Below are 17096 nucleotides of genomic sequence, written 5' to 3'. Positions count from 1 at the left end.
ATTAATTATAATTAACTAATTTGAGATTAAAGGTCAAAAAGCCAACAATAGAAAGAATTGTAGAATAATAATTGAAGTTTTTGTTATTTGTAAAGAAAATATGGAACATGCCAAAGTGAAGTCTAGATAATCCATAAACTTATTTTCTTTAACGAAAAGGTATGATTGTTATTTTTATATTTAAATTTTAATTTATTATTATCCATTAAACGTTATATTTGAGGGAAAAAATCATATATGCATAGTATCTTGAAGGTTAAATTTTGATACAATATTGATTATTAGATTTATTTCCAACACTAACAAATATTTAGGTTATTCTCAAATTTAAATTTTGATTACATAGGAAATTTAGATTCATTTTCTTTATTTTTTAAATTTTTTTAAGGAGACGAGTGAGATAAATTATAAGAAGCAAAAATAAAACAAGAATTGGGTCGTTTGATAAGAAATGGAAGTGGGTTTGAATGAGGAAAATAGGAGAAGAACGGATGTGAAAGTAAAGGATAAGGTTAAGAGGTTGTGTTATTAACAATGATGATTATTTTGGATTAAGAAATGTAGCACTTGAATTTAATCAAAGAGCGGCACTTTTAAATTTTCAACCATAACAAAGATTTATGTATTTATGTTATTTTAAAATTTAAATGTTGAGCATGTAGTTAATTCGTACTTGAAATTTTATATTATTATTATTTTATTAGTTTCATTTAGATATTTGATTAGATTTCTATAGTTTCAACTTTATCAAAATCTTAGATATCTTATTTATTTGTTTGAACCAAAATATTTACCCGTTTCTCATGTATTTGAATTTAACATATTTATTTATTGTGTTAGAAGAACTACACATGAAAACTATCACAATAAGCAACAATATCAAATTTGATAGATAACAAAGGTATCATATATATCTCTAACCTTGAATTACACAAGCATGCCAACAAAACCCGTATTCATCAAAGATATTATTCTTGAGTTAGTTGATGATTTATATTGTCATTCTATCACCTTTTAATTTCACATAAACAATTTACGGTTTATACTACTTCCATTAAAAGTATATTGATTCAAAATTTATATCACCGTCAAAATTTATGTTCCAAATGTTTCAAAGATCCTCAAACACATGCAATAATTAACATAAAATATTCTTTGTGTGTAATTAATATTTGTTGTGCATGCGTGCGTGCGTTAAAAGTCTACTGATATCTATTACTTGCATATATCAGTGTCTATCAGTATTTTTTTTGCTATTTATGTAAATAGTTTGACATTTTTCTATCTATGAAAATTTTCCTATACATATAGTTTTGACCATTAACTATTTTATTGTTTTTAATTTTTAGGTCAGATATTTATTATCTAAAATTAATAAAATTTATATTAATTTATTATCGAAATTTCATGTTCTAAAGATCTTTAGCCAAGTGCATTACACGTGTTTTATAACTAACTGAAAAAAACACACACAAAATCACGCTACCACACACAGCTACTAATTAATGTGCTTAGAACCACCGGTCAATATTCATAGTATAAATAAAATGGTGCAAAGCAAACCACCATCATCGTCTTAGAGTGTGTTTGGAATACATTTTCAAATGTTTAATTTAAAAAATAAGTCATTTTTAGAAGAAATTAGAGTGTTTTGCAACCATTCAAAATAAAGAATTTAGAGTGTTTTGCAACCATTCAAAATAGTTTTTCTAGTGTATTTTAATCTATTTTTATCAAAAGTATTTAAGTAAAAATGATTTTAAAAACTTTATGACAAAAGCAAGTATTCTAAAAGTTATTTTAATAGATTTAATCACAATCTATTTTATTAAAAAAAATAATTAAAATTATTTCATAACTACTTTATTTCTCTCAAAATAAACTTAAAATGCACCATTTATCAAGTTTGAGAAATGCAAGTGTAATGATATCCTTTTTCAATAGAAAGTGTGATTGTAATAACTTTTTACTTCATAATTTTTTTATTAAATTTGTTTCGATCCTTTTAGTTATTTTAGAGTTCTCTTCAAAACACGAGTGAAAGAAAATTATTTTAGAGTTCTCTTAAAAAATATGAACGAAAGAAAATTATTTTAGAGTTGTAGAAAATAAGTTAAAAATCATTTTGGTCGTTTGAACTTTTATGAAAATTAACTTTGTTAATAACGATTTAATCCCTATATTTTTAAATTTATAACAATTTAGTTTTTGAATTTTGATACATAACAACTTAGTCCTTATATTTTATAATTTATATTAGTAATTGTTATAAAAAAATATTAATAAAATTTTATAAAATTTCTTGCACAAATAGATTGCTAAACTTATTTTTTCATAAACTATAAAGATTAAGTTGTACATGATAAAATTGACACTTAATTTTGAAGAGATTTTTCTTAAATTGTTATGTAAACTAAATTGTAATAAGTTTCATAGTACTGAACTAAATCTTTATCATCTAGAGTTTGAGAACTAATGTTGGAATAACTAATGTTTGTGTGTTATTATGCAATATAATTAATGTTAAAATTGAATAAATGTGTTTGATTTACAAATTTTGAATATATAACCAATAGTAAATAATGACTTAACTAGAGAATATTTAATGTAGTCATAAATAAGCATTATTTAATATATTGTTGTTATATTATTTAATCACTTAAAATAAAAATAAACGAATATTTTTATATTAAACATTAATTAAACATAATTTAATTATTTAATTTATTTACTATAAAAAATTAAATAAACTTAAACTAATTACAATAACAACAATTAATAATAAAATTGTATATCAAATAGTTAAAGGTAATGTATTAGTTGAACTATAATGTATACTGATAATTAATTGATATTAGTTAATTAATTAATTAGGCTATACTTTTACTTTTACTGTTCCTATGATAAAATAGCTAGAAAATTTGGATATGCACGTCACTCATGTGACTATAATTTAAATAATACAATATTTTAGGCATTAAATAATTTTAATTTGACATTTTAAACCATGCTATACACGACATATATCAATTACTTAATTTTAATAAATAATAAACTAAAAGAAAGGTAAACTGATGTGTCATGAAAAAATCACAATTCTTTTTCATTTTTTTTAATAATAATATCGATACAATATCTCAAAGTTCATGAACTTTGACAAAAAGGCGATAACAATATCCCGAAAATTCCCAGAAAAAAAAAAAACTCTCAAGGAACACAAAACTAAGAAGAAAAAGGAAACACAGAGACCTCTCCAGTTTCTTCCAATGATCACATGATCTTTTATTCCCATATTTTCATCTCACCCCACAAAAACATCACCTTAGTTTTCCATCCTAATAATGCATCGAATCGACTCCCCTTTCAGCATGTAATCAAACGCCTTATTGATCTCAGAGAACGGCACTGTATGTGTAATGAACTTCTCCAATTCCAGCTCCTTCAACAACAACAACAACAACAAAAAACACCTCAATTCTCAAATTAACCTTTAATGGGGATTCCAAATTCTTTTAAACACCTTCCTTACCTTCTTCAAATACTTCTCGACGACCCCGGGAATGTCGGTTCGTGGTTTGTAGTTGCCGAAGAAGGTTCCCTTTAGAGTTCTTTCGTTAAGGAGATTCATAGGATGAGTTTTGAATGCATCGTCTTTGTTTGGGACTCCCACAAGTACAGCTACACCCCACCCCTGTTTTTTCATAACAAAGCAAATCAAAAGTTAAAATGGGAAATGGGGAATTCAGAACATGAGTGTAGGGTCCGTTTGGAATGACTTATTTACATCGTGAACGCATTCGAATGCTGAAATCATTGCTTGGATGCTTCCGGTGCATTCGACACTCCGGTCAACTCCTCCATTCGTCATCTCAGCAATCACCTCTTGAACTGGCTTGTTGTGATCCTTTGGATTCACAAATTCATTGCAACCAAATTTCTTTGCTGTTCAGAAAATTGTTGCCACATTAATAAATAATCCATCCAAACCAAGAAAATTCTCATTACTCATTATGTTAATTTGATTGTACCTTCTTCAAATCGAGCTGGGTTCAAATCAACACCAATGATCCTAGATGCCCCAGCAATTCTGGCTCCTTCAGCAGCCTTAGATTAAAAAACAGAGAACAGCTCAACAACAGATTCAGAAAAGATCAAAATCTTAATTAGACTTATGATTGATAAACTAAAAACTTACTGCAAGTCCAACAGCTCCAAGACCAAAGATTGCAACAGATTGACCTTTTTTGGGCTTTGCAACATTCAAAGTGGCACCAAGACCTTGATTCCAGAATCAAGAACCAAATTGATTACATTATACAACATAATCAAACAAAGGGAAGGTTATAAATTTATAAGCGTTATATATAATAAAGAGAAATGAGGAAAACCTGTGGAAATGCCGCAGCTAAGAACACAGACTTTGTCAAGAGGAGCAGCAGGATTGATCTTAGCCAAACAGCCAACATGAACAACAGTGTATTCACTAAAGGTGGAGGTTCCGACAAAATGATGAATGGGTTGTCCATTTCTGGAGAATCTAGTCTTTCCGTCATTGATCATAACTCCACGATCAGTATTAATTCGAAGAAGATCGCACATATTGCTTTCTTCAGATTGGCAATGACGACAATCCCCACATTCACCAGTGAAAACAGGAAGAACATGATCTCCTGGTTGAAGATCTTTCACTCCTTCTCCAACACTCTCAACAATTCTATTACAACAAAACAAACCCAAAACCCCAAAATCAATATCCCCATTTACAAAAAAAAGAAAAAAAGAAAAAAAAAGAAAAAAAAGAAAAAAAAAAAAAAAGGTTGACCCAGTACTTACCCTCCAGCTTCATGCCCAAAAATGCGAGGAAACAATGGGGTTTGTCCCTACAAAAGATCAAAAATACAAAAACCCTAAAACCCCATTTGAAAAAAAAAAAGAAAAAAAGAAAAAAAGAAAACGGGATTTGTTGATTATTGATTTGAATTTGAAAACATACCTTGGCTTCCCAGAAATAAACATCGGTGTGACAGAGAGCTGTGAAAAGGATCTTCACTCGGACTTCATTGGCTTGCGGCGGTGCTACTTCGACTTCTTCAATCACCAGTGGCTTTCCGGCCTCCCAAGCCACGGCAGCTACAACAAAACAAAGATCAAACGAAATGAAAACGAAAGGCCATCACAAATCTTTCCTCATTTGGGAAAACAAGAAACCTCAAAAGTGTTATTGTTTTCACCTTTGCATTTGATGACTTGACCGGCAGTGCTTGACATGGTTGGTGGTTATGGTGGGAAGGGATTTGAAGAGAAAGAAAGAAAGAAAGAATTTGATTTGGGTTGAGGAATGAGCAATGAGTGAGTGTATTTATAGTTAAAATTATATACGAAACTAATGAAATGAACTAAGCGTAGTTTTCGGCGTGTAATACCATTTCCGGTTATACTATTGACTGGTTTTCTAGGTGCGCCTTGGGTTCTTTGTCGTGACACGTGGCGTTTTGAAAAAGAAAAGAACTCTGAACCAATCCAAATCCATAACCGAAACCAACTTGCTCGCCACGCCACTATTCTTTTTTAATTACCCAATTAAAATGTTTCTACTTACAATTCTATTGCTTTGCGATTACCATAATACTATTTCATAATTTAGGAGATTTTTTATACTACAACACTCCCATAGTTCACCATTTTTAATATTTGAGAGGAATTGAATAACCATCCTGCATAATAGGAAAAACCTTGCATCGATGTGGTGTTCAGTCAGCAATACTCTAACGATCAAGTCTATAATGATCTAGAGAGTTGAGAGAAATGGAAAATTTAGAATATTTTCAATGTAGCTCAAATGTCGTGTACCTAATTATATAAAAATATGGTTTTTTAACGTTCATCTACTAATTAATCTATTGAATAATTAATTAGATTGTTTTTAACCGTTATGATTTGTTGGAATTATTTCACCAACAAACCTAAGCACAAGTAGAAGTTAAACACTTAAGTATAGTTTTGCCTTCATGGTCGACTCTTCCTCAAATGGCGGGGGTGGGGGCGGGGATGGGGAAGAATTTCCCCCGCGGGCCGGGGACGAGGGACGCCCTAATGTGAATTTAACCATTGAACCATTGCATGTACCTAAAGGACCAATTACAAGAAGCAAGACAAAGAAGATTCAAGAGGCATTCACATTACATCTTCAAAAACTAACAAATTCACAAAAAACGACAAATAATTTTGAGACCAAAGTTTTATATAATGTTAGTTTAATGAGTCAAGAAGAGAATGACATGAAGATGACACGGAAAAAGTCATATGGTTTAGAAGATCGCACGGTGGTAAAAAAAAGTGTGCAGATTTTGTGAAGAAAATGTTGTCAAGTGTGAACTGCATGGGAAAATGTGATGTCAGACCTTGTCAAACGTGCATAACTACTTTGCCGCCTTCTAGAGGAGATATTTAAGGCAATTTGTAGACTTTCTACATTCCTAGTTTTGCATTTTGACTTATAATTTAGTATGCAATTAAGTTTCAAGTTTCTAGGTGTTATTTTCTACAATTTGCAATTAATTGTATTTGAATGACTTTTGAGTTTCTTGGTCTATCCACGACCATTTGGCCTATAAAATGGCTTTTAATGTTCTTCAAAACTCAGACTATTGATAGTAAAAAAGATTGTGCTTATTCAACACTTTGGTGTTGTTTTTTCTTTCAAATCTTGCTTTAGATTTGATATTTAAATCAATTCATTGGATTAGTCTTGATCAAGCTAATTCTGGGGTGAGTTGTCTTAGGATCTAAGAGTGACCATCATAGATTCTAAGTTCGATTTAAATAGCTTTCTTTGTGAGTGTTTACAAGGATCCTAGAAGGACCTCTAGCTTTGCATCGAACAAGCATCGCAGACGCTTATCATTTGGTATCAGAGGGTATTTGTTCATAGTTCTTGGCCAACTTTAGAGGTGCTATCTTTATTTTATTTCAATTTTTTTTCTCCATAGCAATTGCTTACATCTTGTAACAAGACATACTAGCGCATTTGTTCATAGTTCTTGGCCAACTTTAGAGATGTTATCTTTACTTTATTTCAATTTTTTTATTTCAATTTTTTTTCTCCATAGCAATTGCTTACATCTTGTAACAAGACATACTACAACTTGTCTTAAAAACTTCTTCAAATCAGCTCTTGGATCATAAAGAAAAAAAAGTCAGCAAAAAAAAAAAAAAAAGAAAAAAGAAAAAAGAAGAAAATAAATCAAAGATCCAAAGCACATGAAAGTTTCTTGTCATTCGTTTGAAAAAAAATCCAGATTTGTTTTATTTTTAACCTAAGTTTAGTTACTCTAATCTTAGTTTGTGAGAGTTTGAATTGGTTTTTATCAAACTTTTAGTGAGATCGCACCAAAAATATAAGCCAATCCTTACATCTTTGACCTAGTACCAAAAACCTAGTGTGATAAATATGAGTGTTTTTGAGTGAAATTGGTGAGAAGTGTGGTGAGGTCCTTTTATTACTAACTTTAAAATGTCACAGGATGAAGGAGTACCACAAGTATAAGATACTAATATGGCTATTCTTCAAGTCATTCAAGGCATGATGGAAATGATGAGGGAAGATAGGCAAGAAAGAAGAACACAACAACAAAGAGTCTTACAAGAAGATGAGAGAGTAATTGACTTAGTTGAACAAGAAAGACAAATTGGAGGAAGAGGAAACATGAGAGGAAGAGGAAGAAATAATATGCACTCTAGACGAGGAGAAAAAATCCATGAAGATAGAGATAATGGAGTCAAGCTCAAAATTCCACCATTTTGTGGAACGTCGGATGTGGAGGCATACTTGGAATGGGAAAGGAAGATAGAACATGTGTTTGATTGCAACACATTTAGTGAGAATAAGAAGATGAGACTTGCCATTACCGAATTCACTAACCATGCGAGAAATTAGTATCAACATCTTAAATCCAAGATAAGGAGGAAAGAGGAAGATCCCATTGAAACTTGGGAAGCACTTAAAGAAGCCATGAGAAAGAGGCATGTTCCAAAATATTATGAAAGAGATTTGAAAACTAAATTTTTTTGAGGCAGGGAACAAAAAGTGTAGCTGAATATTATCAAGAGATGGAAACTTTGATAGAAAGAGCAAATATTCGAGAAAGAAGAAGAAGACACCATGTCTAGATTCCTTGGAGGTTTAAATCGAGAAATTGCTCATATCGTAGATAGATATCCACAACTATACTTAGAAGATATGTATCATTATGCAATCAAAATTGAAGCACAATTGAGAGAAGAAAAGGAACATTTCAAGAGGTATAATTCTAAAGCTAATACCTTTTCAAATTCTAATGTTTGGAATAAGGAATGATTTTGTGAATAGGGGTGAAGCAAAAGGAAGTTTGTGGCTCCTTAAAAGAATGGAAGCCGGGAGCACCTATACTAAAAAGAATGAAGCTTCAAAGAAGGAAAGAAAGAAATCTAGTTCCATTCAATGTTGGAAGTGCAAAGGATTTGGGCATATGAGCAAAGATTGTGTCAATAAAAAAGTCATAGTCATAAGAAATGAAATTATTGAAGAAGATGAATGTGATGAACAAGGTGGCAGCCTTGAGGAAGAATCCGAAGCCTTTGATGATGAGTACATTGAAGAAGGTAGCTCCATATCTTTAGTTGCAAGAAGAGTACTTAATATGCAGATTAAGGAGCAGAAAGTTGAAGATCAAAGGGAGAACTTATTTCACACAAGGTGCTTGATTGATGGAACCCTATGTAGCTTGGTGATTGATAGTGGAAGTTGCACAAATGCAGTAAGTAGTTTTCTTGTAAAAAGACTCCAGCTCACTACTCGTCCACATCCAAAACCATATAAACTTCAATGGTTAACAAACAAAGGAGAATTGAAGGTAAACTCACAAGTTCTTATTTCTTTTACTTTGGGAAGATATAAGGATAAGGTTCTGTGTGATGTACTACCTATGCATGCGGGTGATATGTTATTGGGTCAACCTTGGAAATATGATAGAGAAGTCACATATGATGGTTTGTTGAACAAGTACACATTTACTTTGAATGAGAAAAAGTTTACTTTGCTTCCATTATCTCCATATGAAGTACAATGCGATCAAGTGAAATTAGAAAAGAAAAGAAAAGAATTTGAGGATCCAGAGAAGAGAGAAGAAAGTAAGTTAAAGGAGAAGAACGAAAAAAGGGAGAAAAGTGAGGGGCAAAAGGTGAGTGAAAACCAAGAGAGAAAAAAGAGTGATTTTGAGGAAAAAAGAAAGAGTGTGAGTTTGGTTATGAGAAAGGGAGAAGAGAGGAATATGTTTTCATTCGAAGCACCAAACTTTGTACTTATGTACAAAGGAATGTGTTTAGTAATTGAACCTAACTCTAATGATGGTTTGCCTAGTGCTTTTAAATCTCTTTTGCAGGAATTTAATGACATGTTTCCACATGAAGATGCACCTACGGGTCTACCTCCTTTAAGAGGAATTGAGCACAAAATTGACTTCATACCCGGGGCAACGCTTCCAAATATGACGGCCTATAGGACCAATCCAATTAAGCCCAAGGAAATTCAAAGGCAAGTGGAAGAACTTATGGATAAAGGTTATGTACAAGAAAGCATGAGTCCTTGTTCGGTTCCAGTCATTTTAGTGTCCAAGAAAGATGAAACATGGAGGATGTGTGTTGATTGTCGAGCCATCAACAAAATAACGGTAAAGTATCGACATCCTATTCCTAGATTGGATGACATGCTAGATGAATTACATGGTGCAAACTTGTTTTCAAAAATTGATCTTAAAAGTAGTTATCATCAAATTCGAATGCATGTGGGAGATGAGTGGAAAACGGCTTTCAAAACAAAATTTGGTCTTTATAAGTGGCTTGTTATGCAATTTGATCTTACCAATGCACCAAGTACTTTTATGAGGCTAATGAATCATGTTTTGAGAGAATATATTGGAAAATTTGTTGTCGTATACTTTGATGATATTCTTGTTTACTCTAAAAATTTGAATGAACATATGTTGCATGTCAAGACAATTTTGCTTAAACTTAGAGAAGAAAAGCTTTATGCCAATTTCAAAAAGTGTAGTCTTTGTCTAGACCAAGTCAATTTCTTAGGATTCATTGTTAGAAAGGATGGGGCGAAAGTTGATGAAGAAAAGGTCAAGGCTATTTGAGAGTGTCCAACACCCACCAATGCAACTGAGGTGAGATATTTTCATGGTTTGGCTAGTTTTTATAGAAGGTTTATTAAGGATTTTAGTAGCATAGCCTCATCATTGAATGAACTTATTAAAAAGAATGTGAAATTTGAATGGAAAGAAAATCAAGAAAATGCATTCAATGAATTGAAAGATAAATTGATTAATGACCTTGTCTTGCTTTACCTAACTTTGGCCAATCTTTTGAAATTGAATGTGATGCAAGTGGGATAGGGATTGGAGCTGTTTTGATGCAAGAAAAGAGGTCAATCATGTTCTTTAGTGAGAAGCTAAATGAAGCACAACTTAGTTACCCCACATATGATAAGGAATTACATGCACTTGTAAGGGCTTTACAAGTTTGGCAACATTACTTGTGGCCAAAAGAGTTTGTCATCCACGCGGATCATGAAAGCTTGAAGCACCTCAAAACCCAAACAAAGTTGAACAAGAGGCATGCTAAATGGGTAGAGTTCATTGAGACATTTCCATATGCCATTCATTACAAGAAAGGTAAGAATAATGTGGTGGTTGATACATTATCAAGAAGGTATGAGTTGTTTTCTTCCCTTAGTGCAAAAATTCTTGGTTTTAAACATATGATTGATTTGTACAAAGTAGAGACATCTGAATTTCATGATGTGTATATTCAATGTTTATAAGGGAAAAATGTGCATGATTATATTGTGTTTGATGAAATGCCTTTTAGGAAAGGAAAACTTTGTATTCCTAAGTGTTCCATTCGAGAGTTGCTTCTGAAGAAAGCTCATGGGAGAGGATTAATGGGGCATATTGGGGAATTTAAAACATATAACATGTTGGTTGAACATTTTTATTGGTTGAAAATGAGAAAGGATGTGAATAAAGTGTGCAAACAATGTTTCAAATGTAAGGAGGCTAAGTCTAAGACACAACCACATGGTCTTTACACACCTTTAGATGTTTCTAGTTAACCTTGGGTTGTCATTAACATGGATTTTGTTTTAGGACTACCAAAGACTAGGAGACATCATGATAGCATTTTTGTGGTAGTTGATAGGTTTAGTAAAATGACACATTTCACACCATATAATAAAATAGATGATGCTACTAACATAGCTAATCTTTTCTTTAGGGAAGTAGTTAGATTGCATGGAATTCGAAAGACCATTGTTAGTGACAGTGATGCAACATTTTTAAGTCATTTTTGGAAAGTTTTGTGGGGTAAATTGGGAACTAAGCTTTTGATTTCAACAACTTGTCACCCACAAACCGACGGGAAAACTGAGGTGGTTAATAGAATATTGGACACTTTGCTTAGGTCATTAATGTCTAAAAATCTCAAGTCTTGGGAGGATACTCTACTTTCTGTAGAGTTTGCTTACAATAGAGCAATACATAGCACCACTTATTGTTCACCTTTTGAGGTTGTGTATGGCTTCAATCCATTAACTTCGTTAGATTTGTTACCCTTGCCACCTAATATGTTTACTAGTGATGAATCTATTTCAAGAGTAGAATACATCAAAAATTTGCATAAAGAAGTTAAAGAAAGGATTGAAAAGAAGAATAAAAACTTGTCAATAGCAAGAACCAAGGGAGAAAGAAAATGATTTTTAAACTCGGTGATTGGGTTTGGGTTCATCTACAAAAGGAAAGGTTTCCAGATCAAAGGATGTCTAAACTTCAACCAAGAAGAGATGGTCCATTTCAAGTAATAGAGCGGTTAATAATAATGCCTACAAATTGGATCTTCGAGGTAAGTACAACGTAAGTTCTACTTTCAATGTGGCTGATTTGATTCCTTTTAATGTAAGGAATGAAGACCCTGATTTGAGGACAAATCCTTTTAAAGAAAGGGGGGATGATGTGAATTCAACCATTGAACCATTGCATGTACCTAAAGGACCAATTACAAGAAGCAAGGCAAAGAAGATTCAAGAGGCATTCACACTACATCTTCAAAAACTAGCAAATTCACAAGAACCGACAAATAATTTTGAGATCAAAGTTTTATATAATGTTAGTTCAATGAGTCAAGAAGAGAATGACATGAAAATGACATGGAAAAGTCCTATAGTTTGGAAGATGGACGGTGGTAAAAAAAAGTGTGCAGATTTTGTGAAGAAAATGCTATCAAGTGTGCATTGCATGGGGAAATGTGATGTCAAACCTTGTCAAACGTGCATAACTACTTTGCCGCCTTCTAGAGGAGATATTTAAGGCAATGTGAATACTTTCTACATTCTTAGTTTTGCATTTTGACTTATAATTTAGTATGCAATTAAGTTTCAAGTTTCTAAGTGTTATTTTCTACAATTTGCAATTAATTGTATTTGAATGACTTTTAAGTTTCTTAGTTTATCCATGACCATTTGGCCTATAAAATGGCTTGTAATGTTATTCAAAATTCAAATTATTGATAATAAAAAAGATTGTGCTTATTCAACCCTTTGGTGTTGTCTTTTTCTTTCAAATCTTGCTTTAGATTTGATATTTAAATCAATTCATTGGATTAGTCTTGATCAAGCTAATTCTGGAGTGGGTTGTCTTAGGATCTAAGAATGATCATCATAGATTCTAAGTTCGATCTAAGTAGCTTTCTCTATGAGTGTTTGCAAGGATCCTAGAAGGACCTCTAGCTTTGCATCCAACAAGCATCGCAGACGCTTATCACGCCCCCCTGCCCCGCCTTGACCCCGTTGCCAACCTTAGTCCTATGAAGTTAGTTGATCTCTTTGGCTCTTATGATTGAGCTTATGGGTCGACTTTCATACTTAGCCAAATAACTCACTTCTCTCAAAATGAGCCATTGGCTTATCCTTGTAAGGCCAAATATTAAGCCATATTTTTCACCCATAACAACCATCATTTTGACTCTATTTGGCAACAATTTAGTTTTTTATTTATAGGTTTTTTTTTAAAAAAAAATTAAGACTATAAACATCATTTCCACTTTTAAATTTCTTATTTATAGTATCTACTTTCTTCGAATATTTTTCAAAAATCAAGACAAGTTTTGAAAACTAAAAAAAAAAATAGTTTTTAAAAACTTATTTTTATCATTAGAATTTGACTATATAAGAATACAACTTTTACTTAAGAAAGACGAAAATCATTGTAAGATTATTGTATAAAAAATCAAATGGTCACAAAACAAGACATTTGTTTTTCATTCGTTTAATAAACACCAACAACAAAACTTATAAGAAAACGACAAAAGCATCCAAAACCAATTTAACTCACCCAATAGTACTCCAAGTAACATAACTCAGGAAAACGAATCCCAATGAGAATAATCTATATGAAACATCTTAATAAAAATTAGCTTAGTAGAACAACAAAATAACACATACGACATAACAACCTGACTTATCAAGCTATGAAAGAGCATCTTAGAATATTACTACCAAATCAAAGAAGATTATACAAAGATAGCACAAGATGTAACTCCCATACAATTACGATAGAAAGAATTTAGAACAATAGGAAGTTTAGCCTCACAATTCTCCCTTATAACACCTACCACCACATATTGCACCTTCTCCGAGAGTTCTGATGGTTCTATGGAACTAAAAGGTCAGGACAAAGAACCATTCAGAAGGAGAAACTCAAAAACCGGATAGGAAAGATACTATTTACTCTAACAAATATGATCCCCTACATCCAAGAATCAAATCAGACAAAGCAACCACAAGCATTTATAATATAGAATCGAATTAAGGGTCGCAAATTATCCTAAAAATGGAAGATGGCTAATCAATACTGAGAACAGACCTCCAAGATACACCAACTCCATAAAAAGTGTCTAAACAAATTAGGATAAACCACAAAAATTTGGTGACAACAATAAAAGTCCAATACGTAATATATCATATGAGACTTTGTGCACATAAGAGTGCTCGAAATATATAAAAAATGTGGTTATATAATTGTATTACAAATGACGAAAATAGATATGGAAATTGAATGCGAGTGAGTTGATTTGAGTTGAAAGGGAAAATATATGTCAAAAGGCAAGGAAGAAGACTGTTTGGAATGCGACAATTGAGTTGGAACAAAGAAATTGGAGATATATGAGAGGTGGGTGTTTTGGGAATTACACACTGATTGCTCACTTTTTGCAATGTTTGGACAATAAACATCATTTGAGGATTTTTTTTCTTTAATTACCAACTTGCCACCTAGTTGGGCAGTTGTAAAATTTTTTGTCTAACTTTATGACCTATGTATTTTATAAATCAATAGTGAACTAAAAAAGCTATGATATTATTAAATAGATGTGAGAGTAGGATATGAGTCCACGCCCTTTCAGATCAAAACTTTAATCTAAGGCCTTAGATCAAATCGGCCATCTCAACTTTGATGTTATATGGATTTACAATATGTAATATATTTATCAATTTACTTATATAATGACCCATTAATTTTAGTTGCATTCTTTAAAATGGTTTTTAAAATTTTGAAATTGATCAAAATGTAAAAAAAAAAAGAAAAAAGAAAAAAGAAAAAAAGGGTTAGAAAGCTTTTCACGAGTACAAACTTTAATTTTCCTCCAAAATTTATTTTCTTCTTCAATTTGATTTAACTACACTTATGACCGAAATTTATTTATTATGTATGTTCTTATTTTTACTTAATCTCATTGTTACTTAACGAAATGAAAATTTTCATAGATAGAAAAAAATGTCAACTTATTTACATAAATAGCAAAATCAACGTTTATCACACTGTATCAATGATATACTTAATAGACATCGATAGGCTTCTAATTATCAACCTCTATCGAAGAAGTTTGCTTATTTGTGAAAATAGTTTCTCTTATTTTTCTAGTTTTGAAAATCTCCTTTTAACTAAATCTATCTTAATCTTTTAAGTAAGTACATTGTGATACTAATATTGTATTGGAATTTGAATACATTTATTTAATAAATCATTAATAATTTTTATGATATATTTAAAAGGTAAAATAAAAATTAATAAGAAAAAGACGAAAAAGTCAGAGATAGGGACGAAAAAGATAGAGATAGGAAAAAAATTTAGAGAGACATATTTAGCAAGAAAATAAGTAAGTATTTAAGGAGAAGCAAAATTAGTGAAAAGAATTCTTTTTTAAGAAAAAATAAGTTAGAAAGGTACACAGGCTTAAAAAAAAAAAAAGAAGAAGAAGAAATGTGTTTACTACTTCTGTTGGGGTTGATGCCCTAAATTCTCATGTCCTATAGTTTGTAAATAGTTTGTATGAATGTTTGTATTGTTGATATATGATATTTACTTCACATCTTATATTTTTGTTCAGTTGCTTGTTTTATTTGCTTTACCACAAACCAATAAACATAAAATATTTAGTTATCTGTATGTGACTCACGCATGTATGTGATGTCATACAAGTGGATCATGTCTTCAGTGATAACCAAAATGGTCTGTAGTATATGGATATAGGAGGGAAACCTTATCTTGGTAAGGCTACGAATGCGACCGCTTTGTGGAATGGTCACAAGTGTTGGGACTTGTCATAGATGGTCTTGTCACATCCCATCCCAGATTACCCTCTAAATCTGGATAAAATGGTGACTGCAACAATTACCAACCCTTTTGCTGGTACTTACCGCCTAACTATCCTGTTAACCTTTACTCAAACCCTGAACACATACATAGCATCAATATACCAACATATTAACTCGGAACTTAACACATTTACATTACAAAGTTTCACAACATTGTTCATATATGAATATTACAATTTAGTGAGCCCTATCTAGTATACTAGTCACTAGACAGACACATGTGTACTAACTAACATAGGTCTTTAATTACGCTTCCTTCAACCTATTTCTTTAAGTGGCAGAGTAGCAACAGAATAGTCTTTTGGGAACTAACCGCTACCTGAAAGAAAACATTTGAAAATGTGAGCTTGAAGCCCAGTAAGTGACTTAATAAAAATATAAATCTCATGCTCAAAACCGGAAGCTTGAAACCATAATACTGAAACTAAAGTATACCAAGCAAACGTGTACATAAAACCTTTAAACCACCATTAAACATCATTATTCCTTAGTTGAGAAAGAGCATACATCGCTCTAGCTCCCAACGTCTATTACCGGCTAAGAGACCCATACTTCGGCCTCCCTTTGCTGGTATATAGCCTAGGAGAAGATATGACTGCCCTTATCCTTAGTTGAGAGTGAACTATTAGATCTAACCCTCAATGTCAACCTTGATCGGGTAGAACCCTTTTGGTCAATCCCTCGACGTCGTATTACCTACGTGCACATGGTTATAACTGAGTACCGTCATACCTTAGGTACTTGACTAGGATACTTTCTCATTGTCCTTCAGTATCCTTAGGATACCTTCTCATTATCCTTTAGTATTCGTCATATAAATAGTCATAAACATTTAGTTGACAGGATACCTTCTCATTGTCCTTCAGTATCCGTTATATAACTAGTCATAAACATTTAGTTGACAGGATACCTTCTCATTGTCCTTCATTATCCGTCATAAACATTTAGTTCAACACTAAGGCTTAGTGCTCAAATCATCATACTAGTTCATCCATTATACTGGTTCATCATAAAAATGGAGATATCTAAACATACTGATAGTATTTGGACAAGATAACATATCTAAATCATGTCAATTCCATGGAAAACATGCTTTACTTAACATGAGAAACAGTTTCACAAATATGTTGCATGGAAATCCATTTAAACACTTAGCATGGGAAATATCTTCAAAACATCATAATTTCTAAATCATTAAAACAGTACGTCATCACATAGTCATTCATAGTTCGTTGGCCTCTTAACGGGTTATACGCCTCTCTTAGCTCTTCTTGGCCTAAAAGGACATAATTATCATTTAAATTACTTAGAATTCTTAGCAAAATACTTCAAATAGTTCATTTACTAAAGG

The 17096-nt window shown here is 31.9% G+C and overlaps 1 protein-coding gene across 1 annotated transcript; it reads right to left on the bottom strand.

Annotated features, from left to right (window-relative positions):
* Positions 1-3077: 3077 nt before the first annotated feature.
* LOC120084791 (alcohol dehydrogenase 1-like) lies at positions 3078-5425 on the bottom strand. Its single transcript, XM_039040611.2, has 9 exons — positions 5232-5425; positions 4994-5130; positions 4834-4880; positions 4389-4714; positions 4196-4278; positions 4029-4104; positions 3785-3942; positions 3530-3691; positions 3078-3439 (listed from the first exon to the last, which is right to left on the bottom strand). Exons 1-9 carry the CDS (start codon positions 5266-5268, stop codon positions 3323-3325), a joined length of 1143 nt encoding a protein of 380 aa, XP_038896539.1. The 5' UTR covers positions 5269-5425; the 3' UTR covers positions 3078-3322.
* Between the last annotated feature and the right edge of the window lie 11671 nt (positions 5426-17096).

This window comes from Benincasa hispida, chromosome 9, assembly GCF_027475165.1.
Source record: "Benincasa hispida cultivar pf3 chromosome 9, pf3_genome.v1.1, whole genome shotgun sequence".
NCBI lineage: Eukaryota > Viridiplantae > Streptophyta > Magnoliopsida > Cucurbitales > Cucurbitaceae > Benincasa > Benincasa hispida.
The sequence above is the reverse complement of the archived record's forward strand: the minus strand, read 5'-3'. Positions and strand labels throughout refer to the sequence as shown.